Here is a 14,970-nt window from a genome sequence, read left to right on the forward strand (position 1 = left end):
ACAGACCCATCTTTGGGCCGGTAATTCGGACGGTGTTTGATGTTCCATTGGTACATAATCGTCAACAACACGGTACATAACCCGTTAACATGTAATGACATCCAATTTGCATATGATGGAAAATTACCCCCCACCTGCCCCTGCCCCACCAGTGGGACCCCCGACTTAACTCGGCTTTACGGAAGCGGAAGAAAAAAATGAAACCATATCCCTTGATCCGCCGCACAAGCTCCCGAGCTCGCGGGCATGGCGATGGCGGAGGCGGATAGCAATGGCTTCGAGTTCCTGTCGGATCCCGTGGACATGTATGTTCCCTTGACTTTTCTTTCGTCTCTCCGTCCAAGTTACCGGCGGCGCCGTACAGGAAGACATCCAACTATTATGGTCGCTTTGATTTGTGGTAGATTTCCGCCGATGGATCTATCGCACGACAACTCCATGGAGTATGACGAAGGCTCTGAAGTTCTTATCCGCGCCCGGTCAGATTCCAGCATGGGCGAGGCTGGGGATGCAACGCTCACAGTGGATGCCGATCTGAACAGTACTTGCGAAGCCGTCGCCCTGACGGTGGCACCTTCAGAGACATCAACAGGGAGGGACGATCCTCAAGCACCTGGATAGACAAGGAGGTATACCATCTCAATCGCTCTGGTTTGCCCAATTCCTACTTGTTCTGAATTTTTATTTCCATTGGAAGATATGACTGACAACCTATATATGGAACTCCATATCACATAAAATCAGACCGCTGCAGCTATAGGTTATGAGCAAATTATTGGTTTGCATGCTTGCTTCTGAACATCTGACAACATAGTTCTCGTCTATGCAGAGTCCGTGTTGGAAGAGCACCAACAGAACGCTCCCCCTGCGCTGGCAGGACAACTGCCCTGGAAAAAGCACTTCGTGGTTATGCAAATGAGAAGACACCAACCGTCATAGTACCCGTAGTCGGAAGCACATTTGATTCACTTGGGGAGGCGTACGATTTTTACAATCTCTACTCATGGGAAAAAGGGTTTGGAATCAGGTACGACAAAAGCAGGCTAAATATGGAGAGAACAAAGTGTATGCAAGAGATTGTATGTGGTTGCTCGATAAGCAACACGCTTCACTAAATCAACTTTACATATTCAGTCCGCATCTTTGCTGATTAGTACCTACAGCAGCCAGTACACATGAATAACAAACTAACAAAACATTTGATTTGTCTGTTAAAACTACAGGGTGTCCCTAAAAGAAGCAACACACGAACCTGTTGCTGCCGATGTCCCGCAATGATAAGGTTACTCTGGACAAATGACAATGGATGGTATATTAGTGAGCACAGAGCATCCCATAATCACTCACTAACGGAAAATTGTGGCGAGAAACTGTACTGGCCTTCACACAGACATATTGACATATACACAAGAGATGTTGTGAAACAACTGCGTGAAAACAACATAAGTATTGGTAAGGTGTACAACATAATTGGTAGTTTCTTCGGTGCAATGAGCAACGTGCCATTCAGCAAGAGAGCTTTGAGGGGGCTGTGTGGACAGATCAGCAGAGAACAAGCTGATGACGATGTGCGCAAAACAATGGAAGTTTTTGCCGAGCTTGGAGCAAAAGACTCTGGCTTGTACTACAGGGTGCAGCCAGACGAGGACAGTCGGATAAGGAATTTGTTGTGGTCAACAGGAGCAAGCAGGTCTCAGTGCCATTTCTTCGAAGATGCAATAACATTTGACACCACTTACCTGATAAATATGTACGACATGCCTTTCGGCTTATTTGTGGGAATCAACAATCACTTCCAGACTATTATCTTTCGCGGCGTCCTCGTTCGAGATGAGACTGTTGAAACCTTTGAGTGCGTATTCACCGAGCTCATCCGTATGATGGGTGGTAAACACCCACAAACTATACTTGCAGGTTAGACAACATACAACCCGACACCTTCCAACTTCTTCTTACATTTCACATATACTTACTCGGCAAAAATTATGCTAACTTCTGGATTCAGATCAGTGCAGGGTGATGGAGCTAGCACTGCAGAAGGTCATGCCCGACACGACTCACAGGTGGTGCAAGTGGCACGTGCTGAAGAGTGCAGAGGAAAAACATGGCCCACTTTATACAAAATGAAGCAAATTTAGATCAGAGTTTCACAAGATAATCCAACACATGCTAACAGTTGATGAGTTTGAGACTGCATGGAAGGATCTGATAGAAAGCCATGGTTTACAAGCACACCCTTACCTCACAAACATCTATGAAACAAGGGAGAAATGGGCAAAGCCATACTTCAACGGAAAATTCTGCGCGAAGATGACAAGCACACAGCGCAGCGAGAGTGCCAACCACATGCTGAAGGGTTATGTCCCAGCAAGTTTCCCAATGCACCTATTTGTCCGTCAATACATGAGGCTACTATTCGATAGGGAGGCAAGTGAAAACTATGAAGAGAGGCGTACAAAAATAGTAAGATTTCCAACTATCTTAATGACTTTGTTCTGTTTTCAGCTGACTACTACATCTCATGTTACTAATTCTTATTCGACACAATGCAGACATCCCCAGTTATGAAAATGAATGCACCACTTGAAATGCATGCCAGTGAGATATACACACGGGCTATGTTTGATAAGTTCGGCGATGTTGTGTACGAATCAATGCAGTACAAAGTAGAAGAGGTCTGCAAGGGAGAAACTTATTTGGTACAGCGATACCATCTAGAAAAACATGAGAAATGGTGCAGAGTAGTGTACAGGGTAGAAGTTGACAAACTAGCAGACAAACTGAGGTGTGAGTGTGCTAACTTTGAGCACACAGGCTTGCTTTGCTGCCATTCAGTGAAGGTATCAAAAAAAACTTTCCGATTAGTTAGAATACGATAACTTACTTTGATTTCTTCTTTCCAGGTCCTTGACTTCCTTGGAATAGACCGTATACTAGCACAACATATTTTGAAATGATGGACAAAGGACGCATGGGATGTTCTACCAAATCATCTATCACACCTCCAGAAGGACAACATTTCTCTGAACTCAATTACATTCAGGCACTCAAACTTGTACACTCATGCTCTCGAAGTTGTGCGTTTGGGTGATTCCAACACAGAAGCATACGAGTGTGCCATGGATATCCTGAAGAGAGAAATGGGCACATTGACTCCAATAGCAGCCTTGGAGGATGGTATGGGCTTGGAAGCAAGAATTGAGACACAAAAAATGAAACAAAAAGATTTGGTTCCCCTGACTGTCCCCTACAACACAGAGTGCAGTGATGCTGAAGGAAGTGCAGTTGGTAATTTCAGTGGCCTCAGAGCTCCAGAACGCAAACGGAAACCAGGGCGACCAACCACCAGCAGGGACAAACCTCCATACGACGACCGGAGTGCAAAGAATAGGTCACACACTCCTAATGTGCATGCTGCGAATGGTTGTGGCACAAGTAAGCGAACTCTCTTATGTAGTATATGCCGGGAACCAGGACATAAGAGCCCCAGATGCCCGAAGAGAGGTGGCATGCCTCACAAAGAGAGGAAAGAAGCAAAATGCTCAAACTGTGGGGTTGGTGGCCACAGGAAGAATACTTGCAACAAGCCTAAGGTCGTCCTCCATGTTGTTCCATCTACTGGATTCGACCCAAGCACCATCTGTGAATGATTATACTCTACATTACAAATCTATCTCAATGAGGGCTTTGCAGCCATTCGTTTGCATAACGAGAAAAGAAATTGTTGAAAAACAGTTGGTAATTTTCCGTCCTGTGAGGTGTACCAGTATGCTTCATGCAGAAATAATGTTTCAATTTGTTGTTTTCATAAATTAGTAGCTGTGGTTGTTCTCCAGCCTGTAGTCGCTTCCCTATAAAGAATAGATGGTGGTTTTCTGTCTTGTAAGATGTATCATCAGTATGCTTCATGCATACATAAATGTTTGAATTTCTTCTTTTCATAAATTAGTAGCTGTGGTTGTTCTCCAGGCTGCAGTCGCTTCCCTATAAAGAACATATGGTGGTTTTCTGTCTTGTAAGATGTATCATCATGCATACATAAATGTTTGAATTTCTTCTTTTCATAAATTAGTAGCTGTGGTTGTTCTCCAGGCTGCAGTCGCTTCCCTGTAAAGAACAGATGGTTGTTTTCTGTCTTCTGAGATGTATCATCAGTGTGCTTCATGCAGACATAAATGTTTGAATTTGTTGTTTTCATGAATTAGTAGTTGTGGTTGCTTTGCAGCCTGATGTCTCTCCACCTTGCTACCCTCCGTCCGTGCTTCCGGTACACCTTAGCTTCCGTCCGTAACGTCGTCCTTCCGCTAACGACCGTCCCTCCGCTAGATACAAACGTCGTCCCTCTCCCATCTCCCCTCCCATTAAAATATCCGTAGACTACTGTGGCAGTATACATCACGCGCTAATACTCTGGACCCCGATGGACGCCAGCCGATTCCGTGAGCAGGCGCGGACGAGCGCTCATACAATAGTATTTTTAGTGCACGACAATCAGTAAAAAATACTTTAATTTGAGAACCATTTGCGATTGGATGGTTAGGAGAACAGTGGTATCATGATACAACTTCTAGACTTGGCACCGCGGCTCGCATTTTTCTAGATTTATTTTAGACTTTTCGACGATGTTGATTCAGTGTGAGGAAACGTTCCACCGAATACGTGCCCACTACGATAACTTCATCAATCTTAAAATTTTGTGTTCATAGGAGTAGGGTCTGCGTTACGAGTGTACGTACATGTTTGTAAGCATCTACAGTTGTAGTGTGTTAAAAAAAAGTCCACTTTTGACAGCTAGGAGACGCTGGAGTGTCGGCCTAGCTCACTCACGAGTCAACCCCTTTCCCATGCTTTGACTGGAAAAGCAACATATTCCAAACACTGCTGCAGTACATTATTATTACTACAGGATTGCCATCATAACACGGTGAAATTTAAACGGACAACTCGCTCCAGAAAGCTCCCTCGATGGCAAGCTTCGTTAGCCGTTTGATTTTGGTCAACGCGGTTTTTTTCTCACTCCTGTCCATTGGATGTTCGCTGCAAATTGTCCTCTGCGTTTTTACCAGGCGGTAGATCTTGGTCGGGAGATGACCTGTGGACTCGGGCTGGATCCAATTGGCTCGGTGCCAGTTTTTTGGGTGCGCGGGGCAGCCTCTCCCGCCGCGTCGCGGGTGCTGCGCGGGCTCTGCTCCTCGCTCTTTACCGGATCGTGCGTCGCGGAGGGGTCGGTGGCCGCATATGCACCCGTTTTCTGCACCTACACCTGTGCTGCAGCGATGACGTGTGGGCCAGTGCTGCCTCTGGTCCCGCGCGTCAGCCATGCTAGCTGCATGTCTCGCGGTGTGGGTTAGTTTTCTTCGGTCAACCGCTTTTGGCAGGGCATTCCCTATGTGCTACGCGCATCGTGCGTTGTGGGAACTGCGGAAGGGTGAGCCGGTGCGTTTGAACCCGGCTTTCTGCGCCCGCCTTTGGTCTGTCGTGATGACAGGTGGGCCGGCTCTGCTCCTGGCCCCTCACGTCGGCTGCACACGTCTCGCCAGGATCGTCACGTCGTCGGTTTGTCTGGTGTAGGATCGTCACGTCGTCGCGAGGAAGCCACGGAAGGAGGAGCTCAACTGGGCGTCGCCGGCCGGACAAGGAGGAGAGGCGCAGATGCCTGCCAGGGAGGCGGATCGGCTCGCCTCCGTCATCAATACAGCAGCCCTCATCACGAGGAAGCCTCAGGAGGAGGCGAGCCCTCATCACGAGGAAGCCGCGGAAGGAGGAGCTCAACCGGGCGTCGCCGGCCAGAGAAGGAGGAGAGGCGCGGATGCCTGCCAGGGAGGCGGATCGGCTCGTCTCCGCGGCTGGAAAGGGAGCGAGTCCTGCTGGGATTATTTGTAGACTTCCTTGCTGAACGAAAAAAGTATAGATACCCCCCAGAACTATCAGTTAAGGGACAGATAACCCCCCCACGTCTAAAACCAGAGACTTAATCCCCTGAACTATGTCAAACCAGACAAAACACCCCCTAGACCCATCTCGAGTGGTTTGGAAGGGCTGATTTGCCTACGTGGAGGCCAGGACGAGCCCACCAACCGGCCACGTCGATAGGGGTGGGTTTGGGTGCGGTTTAGATGACCCCGCCGAGCTGGTTCGACCCAGCCGCCCTCTCTTCCCTGCCCGTTCGCCTCCCTTCCTCTGTTCGCCTTTCCAATCTCCCTCCGACGGCGGCGACGAGGTCTGGCGGCGAGCCATCGACGGCATGAACTGAGCATCGTTCTCCGGCGCGACAGCAGGTTAGTCACATCGATATGGAGACTCGTATGTACCGCCTGAAATCCCTCCTTTCTTCTCTGTTTTGGGTTGGAGTTGATGTGATTTTGGGGGATTTCTACATCATCTAGGGTTTTTTCTTTTTCTTGTTGCCATGTATGTAGTGCTTGATTCTGTAGTTTTTGTATGACCATTATGCTGCTCTGATTTCCCTCGTAGAGTATTTAGGGTTGATTTAGTTATGACTGAACTGAAAGCATGTTTATTTATTCAGAATTTTTTTCATTTTCTTGAGCAGATTTGAGGCATGGATCCTTTGGATTATCTTTCAATCAGGTTTCATTTCGGAGGGGAATTTCACCATGATGGTACAGAGTGGCAGTATTTGGGTGGTACACATGGCATGTCCATGGTTCATCTGTCAAAATTGAGCCTCGAAGAACTGAAAAACAATCTTGCAGACCATGTTAGATGTTCAGATAAAGCACTAAACAACAGTACACTGCATTGGAAATTTCCTGGTCTAATAAGAGATGGTGCAATGAGTAGTGCTCTGGTGATGTTACATGATCAAAAATCAGTGTTAGAGATGGCAAAACATGCCACTGATGCAGGTGTTATGGACATATATTCCAACATACCTGATGACTTTTCACAGGATGAGTATGCAGAGGAACATCAACATCACTTAGAGGAGGAACAAGAACTTCATGGAGAGGACCAGCAGCAACATGTACAAGAGCAGCAAAATAATCCAAATGCAGATGAACATATATTAGAACCAGAAGCTTGGCAATACTCCAATTTGTATTACCAGCCTAGCAGTAGCAGTGCTAAATTGCCAGTGAAGAGAGGTAGCAGCCATATGCAGGACAAAGGGAAATCACATTTAGATGAGGATGAAGAAGTACACACTGAAAGTGATGGCTCATCTGACAGTGACTATGCTATTCCCCCGGCAGAGAGCAATAGCTCAGCATCTGATGATGAAGTGCTAGAGTTGAGAAAATATGCTAAAGAATTGAAGGACAAAGTGAGAAAGAACATGCTGAGAGAAGAGGAGGGCAAACCATGCAATGTGCCTGAAGAGTATATTGTCCCAGAAACTACCTAGATGATTCAGATGGAGAAGACACACCATATTTTGGAAGTGATGACGACTTGTCATATGATGAAGGTAGTGATGGAGAGATAAGTGAAGTTAGAAGGAGGAAAACAACACACAGAGTTTATGATGACAGTACCGACAAACCAGAATTTGCTCTAGGCATGGCATTTCGTGATAGCAGGGAATTCAAACAGGCACTGGTTAAGTATGGGCTAGCAAATTTCCACCATTTAAGATTTCCAAAAGATGAAAAGAAAAGGGTCAGTGCAGAATGTTCCTGGCCTGGTTGTCCTTGGAGCATCTATGGATCCATTAGTAGCAGATCTGATTGGTTGTTAGTTGTGAGGTATAAAAATGAGCACACATGTATTCCTAGGAGGGACAACAAGCTTGTCACAAGCACGGTCATTGCCAAAAAGTATTTCAGACAGATCAGGCATAATCCTACTTGGCATGTAGAGCATATGCAGGAGGCAGTACTTGAGGATCTTCTAGCCGATGTTAGCTTGTCCCAGTGCAAGAGAGCAAAAAAGTTAGTCATGGAAAAGCTCACTGATTTGACTAATGGTGAGTATTCTAGAGTCTATGACTACCACTTAGAACTAGTGAGAAGCAATCCTGGAAGCACAGTGGCGGTGACTCTAGATCCTGAAATTTTTGACAAGCCAGTTTTCCAAAGAATGTATATTTGTCTTGATGCCTGCAAAAAGGGTTTCCTAGCTAGGTGTAGAAGAGTTGTGGGTCTAGATGGGTGCTTTCTGAAGGGGTCAGTCTCAGGCCAAATACTATGTGCTATTGGTAGAGATTCCAACAATCAGATGTGCCCCATTGCTTGGGCTACAGTTGAGGTTGAATCATATGACTCATGGTACTGGTTCCTGTCATTTCTTCAGAAGGATCTTCAGATAAGCAACAATGGAGATGGATGGGTCTTCATATCTGACCAACAGAAGGTATTACAAGCAAACGTTTATTCTTCATGTTGTTCTTTTTGATGTAGTCACATGTTATAAAATTGTCGAGGAGGTAGGTGGTGGACCTAGTCACATGTTATAAAATTGTCGAGGAGATAGGTGGTGAACCTAGCCATTTTTATGTAGTCACATCTACTCAAATAAACATGTTTATATCATTTGGCAGGGTCTTATCAGGGCTGTCAATGAAATTGTGCCTGAAGCAGAGCATAGGATGTGTGCTAGGCATATTTATGCTAACTGGAGAAAGGTGCACAGAGATAAAAAACTGCAAAAGATGTTCTGGGCATGTGCCAAATCATCTGATGTTACTCAATTTAATTACAATAGAGCCAAACTAGCCCAAAAAAGTGTGGAAGGAGCTAAAGACATCCTGAAAACTGCACCGGAGCATTGGAGCAGGGCCTACTTCAAGCTTGGTTCTTGGTGTGACTCGGTAGAGAATAATCTGTGTGAATCATTCAATAATGCTATAATGAAGGCAAGGTTCTTTCCTGTTATTACAGCAAATGAGATTATTAGGAAAAAGGTCATGGTAAGGATCCAGGAGAATAGAGACAAATCTAACAGTTGGCCTGGAACCATTTGCCCTAATGTTTTCAAAAAATTGAAGTTGAACATCAAGAGGTCAGGACTATGTCAGGTTCTTTGGAATGGGAAGGAAGGATTTGAAGTTCAAGAAGGTGTGCATCGGAGGTACACAGTTAACTTGGAGGCATGGAAATGTTCTTGCAGATATTGGGAACTGGCTGGTTTGCCCTGTCCTCATGCTATCAGTGCAATTTACACATGTGGTAAAAAACTAGATGATTATATTGCTCCATGCTACTCTATCTCTGAGTACAACAAGATTTATGACCATGTGCTGCAACCAGTGGAGGGAAAAGAGAATTGGCCAGTTGCTGACATGCCAAAACCTCATCCTCCTCCTCATAGAGTGATGCCAGGAAGAAAAAAGACTAAAAGAAGAAGAGAAGAGGGTGAGAAACCTCAGGGGAACAAGCTTTCAAAAAAAGGCATAAGAATTTCATGTTCTGTTTGTGGGAGCTTTGATCACAACAAAAGAAAGTGTTTGGGAAATCCAAATAGAGATAAGAAGCAGAAAGATAACTACAAAAGAGCAGCACAAAGAGCAAGAAAGAAGAAGCAAAAGGAATCAGAAATCAACACTCAGGTAATTACTTTTCTTTGAACCTTAACAGTCATATATGTTGCAACTAGCACTGATCATTATTTCATTATTTTTGTCAGGTGCCACAACCACCAAAGAGGACAAACAATGTAGTATCATCATCTTCTAGAGCACCGCCTAATCCAGCGAAGAGGGCAAAGAAGCAAGCACCTCCAGCAAGATCATCTTCACAACAAGCACCTCCAGCAAGATCATCTTCACAACAAGCTTCTCAACATACTGTAGAGAGAAGAAGCAGGATGAGGAGTTAGAACAGAGTAGGTTCAAGCTCACAGCCCGCTCCAGGAAATTCAAGCTCAATTCACATGCAAGTGCCAACTACTGACAGGCTGCAATGGCTCCTAACTGGAGAAAGGTGAATGTCCAGTTTGCTTATCAGTGGAGAAAGTGTCATGTACTTGATGTGTAACATCATGTTGAAGTGTGTGCTTTTGTTGATGTGCAACATCAAGTTACTTGCACAAAGTAGCATGCCAATGTCTGTAGTATTTTGTGGATGTTTTCTTTTCTATGTCAAAGACCTTAAGAAGCTGTCAGGGTAAATTTGATGTTATGGAATTTGCTATCAGTTTCTGGAAAGTATGGTTTCCTTTTGCTATTGCTTATTATGAGAACTGAAGCTTCTCAATATTATAGTTCCTGTGAATTTCCTATGAACATAGAAATTTTCTGGCAAAGTTTCTATGAATGCTATACTTCCTGTGAAGATCATGTGAATATATAAAATTTTGCTGTCAATATACTTCTAAATTTGGTGTGCAAATTCAGAGAGGGCGGCTGGGTCGAACCAGCTCGGCGGGGTCATCTAAACCGCACCCAAACCCACCCCTATCGACGTGGCCGGTTGGTGGGCTCGTCCTGGCCTCCACGTAGGCAAAACAGCCCTTCCAAACCACTCGAGATGGGTCTAGGGGGTGTTTTGTCTGGTTTGACATAGTTCAGGGGATTAAGTCTCTGGTTTTAGACGTGGGGGGGGGGGGTTATCTGTCCCTTAACTGATAGTTCTGGGGGGTATCTATACTTTTTTCTTGCTGAACCTACAGGGAGCAACGCATTCCCAGTTTGCTTCCAGAGGACAAGGCAGGGGAAGAGGTGAACCTGCTTGTTCTTCATTGATTCCTAAATAAATATCTAATCTGTAATATTTTGTTATATCTGTGCTCAGTTACAATTACAACATGGGGCTTCAAGTGTCTATTACTGTGGAACACCAATATCCGTGCATTTTAGTTACGACTAAGTGCCACACCAATGAATATGAATGTCTGTCAGGTAATAAGTATCACAATTAGCAATTTCAGTTTGTCCCCATAGTCTATGTGTGTCCCATGTCTTTTCAGCACCTTCTGCTATTTTCCTGCATTTTTCTTCCCTTCTGCCGCAGATTAAGTGACTGAAAGCAAACAAATAGTTATTCTGGACTATTCAAATTATCAAGTACAATATACTGCATCATATCAGCTTCTTAAATTTCTGTTGCAACCTAGCATATACCAGCATAAAAAAGTTACTTTTGCTCATCATGTATATTATGTTCCTCTAAATCACATGTACCATTTTCAGGTATTAATAGTGCAGTACTACATGAAGGCAATATGTTAGCATATTAGGTACTACTATTCTTTGCTCTCTAATTGGTGAGCCCTTATGGTTTTGCTGCAGTATAGACTCGGCATCTATTCGTCTTGGTACAAACTAATGTTCTAATAAGGTGTGATAAATTTAATAATAAGAAGATATTGCAGAGATTAACACAATGTTTTCCTGCAGTATTTTTCACCTGAAATTATCCTTCAACACAATGATTTTATTGTGTTAATGTCTTTCAAATATCAACTTTGTACACGCAGTGTCCATCTTGGTTCTGGTGAATTGATTTGGGGAACTCTTGAAATCTGTTTCTTGTATATTGGCCATGATAACTCTTCACCTGACATTCTGCAATGGCTTCCAGCCAGGTAATTAGTTCACATGGGCTGCCACTTCCCATCCCTTCCTACTTTAATACATATGTTTAGGCCACTTGATTGCTTATTCTAGGTATGTTAGTTTGTGTATCATTCATGCCATGGTACTTTTTGTTGCTCTATGTGTTAGGTTACTTAGAACAGTATAGTTAAATGCAGAAAAAATATAATCAGGTTGGGAAAAGTGGAAACTGTCCATTGATTAAAGAACTAACTAATTAGTCTTATGATGCATTTTCGCGTACCATGCTGCAATGGTGCATTAGTTTTTGGCCGAAACTTCTTGCCTAGATATGGCCATTTTATTTTTGCTACATCATGGTTAGTTAGCTGAGCTATTTAAGTACAATTTCAGGTTTTTCTTGTTGCTGCTATTCCTTGTGGATATTCAAGAGGCAACTTGGCACCTAATGTCAACAACATGCTTATCGGTGACGAGTGAAATGAAAGAAGGCTGCAATGGAATTTGTACTAGGTATGTTTCTCCCTCTCCTCAACTCTCTCAATCTTCATCCCAATTCCCGCCTATAGTGATTGATATGGGTCTGTAGCTAGGTTCAAATATTTTCTTCCTTTCATTAAGCAACTTCCCTCGAAAAATAATGTTTCATCGTTGTGCCTCTTACAGACTACAGTACCTATTATAGACTACAGACCACAGCTTACCTGTAACTCCAAGTCCCATCACAATGTTGGTGGAATCTGAAAGACATAAAGCATATGCACCAGTAGACCAAAAAATCCTCTCTGTTATAAAATAAAAGAATTAACAACTTATAGTACGTAGAAAATAGTGGTATTAGTTGAAACACCATTGTAAAGAGCAATTTCAGTTCATTGAAGATTCTGTCCCCTGTGGTAGGCTTTCTTTGCAAATTCTTTAGCTTAATTGATGTGTACTCATTGTAATTTTCAGTAGCAAGTGCATCACATATTTGGTTAATGCATTGTTTTTTATTTTCCATCCATAATGATATTTGAAGACAAGGAATTAGTATGTTATGCTTTTGGGGGTTCAAACACTTGGATGAGATTAAACACATGTGCTAAATTGGCAGTCAACAACAACAACAACAACAAAGCCTTTAGTCCCAAACAAGTTGGGGTAGGCTAGAGGTGAAACCCATAAGATCTCGCAACCAACTCATGGCTCTGGCACATGGATAGCAAGCTTCCACGCACCCCAGTCCATAGCTAGCTCTTTGTCGATACTCCAATCCTTCAGGTCTCTCTTAACGGACTCCTCCCATGTCAAAATCGGTCGACCCCGCCCTCTCTTGACATTCTACGCACGCTTTAGCCGTCCGCTATGCACTGGAGCTTCTGGAGGCCTGCGCTGAATATGCCCAAACCATCTCAAACGATGTTGGACAAGCTTCTCCTCAATTGGTGCTGCCCCAACTCTATCTCGTATATCATCATTCCGGACTCGATCCTTCCTCGTGTGGCCACACATCCATCTCAACATACGCATCTCCGCCACACCTAACTGTTGAACATGTCGCCTTTTAGTCGGCCAACACTCCGCGCCATACAACATTGCGGGTCGAACCGCCGTCCTGTAGAACTTGCCTTTTAGCTTTTGTGGCACTCTCTTGTCACAGAGAATGCCAGAAGCTTGGCGCCACTTCATCCATCCGGCTTTGATTCGATGGTTCACATCTTCATCAATACCCCCATCCTCCTGCAACATTGACCCCAAATACCGAAAGGTGTCCTTCCGAGGTACCATCTGGCCATCAAGGCTAACCTCCTCCTCCTCACAGCTAGTAGTACTGAAACCGCACATCATGTACTCGGTTTTAGTTCTACTAAGCTAAATTGGCAGTCATTCATCCAAATTTTCTTGATAATGATACACTATTTGGCGACAAGTTCTCTACAAAACTGGTATTTTTATGACACATGGTCGTGTAGCTGTGATCAGAGAACGAGTTAAGGTATAGTGGGAAAGGGACCAGAAATGCGGTCTGTATGACCGAAAACATCCTAAACAAGTGAACATATGGTTGTTTATTATTTATTATGCTCTGGTTTTTAGGGAACTATCTGAACTCTTCTGACAGCCATTTATTCTCTATTTTTTTTCTTTAGAAGTTTCTCCATGATGGCCTTTTCCACCTAGAAAGAGCATCAAGGCCGTTGACCCCGTTTTTGTTCTATAGGCATCTCTTCTTCAAATGAGGCTCCAACCTGAGCAAGCGCATGGTTTGCAGATGATGTATCTGCTTTATGTGTGTCAGAAGAGCCCTCCGACACCCAGCCGCCGGTGTCTGCCGGAAGAAGGATCATGGTTCCCCACCTCTCTACAACTCAAATTAAAATTTTGGTATATTATTTTCTTACTTTATTTCCCGTGAACAAAAAGTTGGAACCTATTCTTAATTTCCCATAGTTGTTCTGATGGTATTTGGTCAGTGTGTTTCTGGCTGGAATTGCATGTATATCTTACAGATTTACATTGCAACAATTAATAAGGAGAATAGAAGCATTTGCATCCTCTAATACTTTGCCTGCCATGCTTAGCGAGAATTCAAAAAAGTGACCTTTGGATATCAATTATGGGTTTGTAATTTTGTGCCAGGACCTAGAAGCATTTTTGTCTCATGCTTCGACTATCATATCTATTTTCTCTGTAAATTCTAGACATCCAGTTCAGATTATGATCTTTGCATGCCCTCTTTTTGTATCTTCTGAAATAGGCCAACATTACAAAAAAGAGCCACATGTTTTAGAAATTGAATTTTGTGGTCACCATGACAACTTTTCAGGTTATGCTTCTTTAGCCATTTAATGCAGTATCAATGGTTCAGTGTGCTTCATGAAATGAAACATAATGTATAGTTCAACAGTTTTGAGCCTTACCCGCATATTTTTGCTTCACCCGTCACCACAAGGTCTTACCTCACCTTGACCATGGAGCCACTAGGAGTATGATTGATATATGATCATTCTTAGAGTTGAAATTCTAATTTCCATACTAAATCAATTGCTTCCTTCATCAAGTGATTCATAGTAAACCAGTAAACATGAATTTTATGTGTATATATTACTTCTTTGTTTGCCATTTATTTTGTTCAAAATATTTATATGGTATTTTTCAAAAAGCTTAAGGTTAGAGATGTGGTGCTGTATGAGGCTATTGTTAGGATGGAAGATAAATTAATGTTAAAATATTTTTTATTTCCTTTATTTCGTAAATGGCAATACAAGATATGTTTGGGCCACATGATTCTATTCCAAAGATTTAAACAACTTGGCAATTAACGACACATCAAATGTTATGTATTGAAAATTTGAAATGGATCATTTTGTCAGGTTGGGTTTAGTAGGTCATAATGGTTTTATTCTACGACAAGCTTAATTTGTTTATAATGTAACCAGTTCAAGGATTGGCGAGTTTTTGAGCCCTATGACCTTTGTACACTCAGGTTCGGCTGTGTTCTTTGTGAAGTATATGTCCTGCAAGGCTCA

At 43.3% G+C, this 14,970-nt stretch overlaps 1 protein-coding gene and 1 long non-coding RNA gene across 4 annotated transcripts; both read left to right on the plus strand.

Moving 5' to 3' along the window:
- The first annotated feature begins 216 nt into the window (after positions 1-216).
- Positions 217-3,980, plus strand: LOC119309548 (protein FAR1-RELATED SEQUENCE 5-like). Of its 2 annotated transcripts, XR_005150559.1 has the most exons (7): positions 217-305; positions 405-629; positions 830-1,027; positions 1,224-1,914; positions 2,006-2,463; positions 2,553-2,840; positions 2,904-3,980. XR_005150559.1 is itself a non-coding variant. In XM_037585530.1 (6 exons), the coding sequence occupies exons 3-5, from the start codon at positions 1,004-1,006 to the stop codon at positions 2,125-2,127; spliced, it is 837 nt and encodes a 278-aa protein (XP_037441427.1). In that variant the 5' UTR covers positions 217-305; positions 405-629; positions 830-1,003; the 3' UTR covers positions 2,128-2,463; positions 2,553-3,980. The 2 variants fall into 2 exon arrangements, 1 of the variants encoding a protein (XP_037441427.1); XM_037585530.1 differs by having other exon boundaries at positions 2,553-3,980.
- Positions 3,981-11,173: 7,193 nt separating this feature from the next.
- LOC119309559 lies at positions 11,174-13,698 on the plus strand. 2 transcript variants are annotated; one of them, XR_005150562.1, is made up of 4 exons: positions 11,174-11,240; positions 11,380-11,487; positions 11,852-11,971; positions 13,591-13,698. It is a non-coding gene; the product is annotated as an uncharacterized LOC119309559 (long non-coding RNA). The 2 variants fall into 2 exon arrangements; XR_005150560.1 differs by lacking the exon at positions 13,591-13,698 and having other exon boundaries at positions 11,852-12,529.
- The last annotated feature ends 1,272 nt before the right edge of the window (positions 13,699-14,970 follow it).

This window comes from Triticum dicoccoides, chromosome 1B, assembly GCF_002162155.2.
Source record: "Triticum dicoccoides isolate Atlit2015 ecotype Zavitan chromosome 1B, WEW_v2.0, whole genome shotgun sequence".
Taxonomy (NCBI): Eukaryota; Viridiplantae; Streptophyta; class Magnoliopsida; order Poales; family Poaceae; genus Triticum; species Triticum dicoccoides.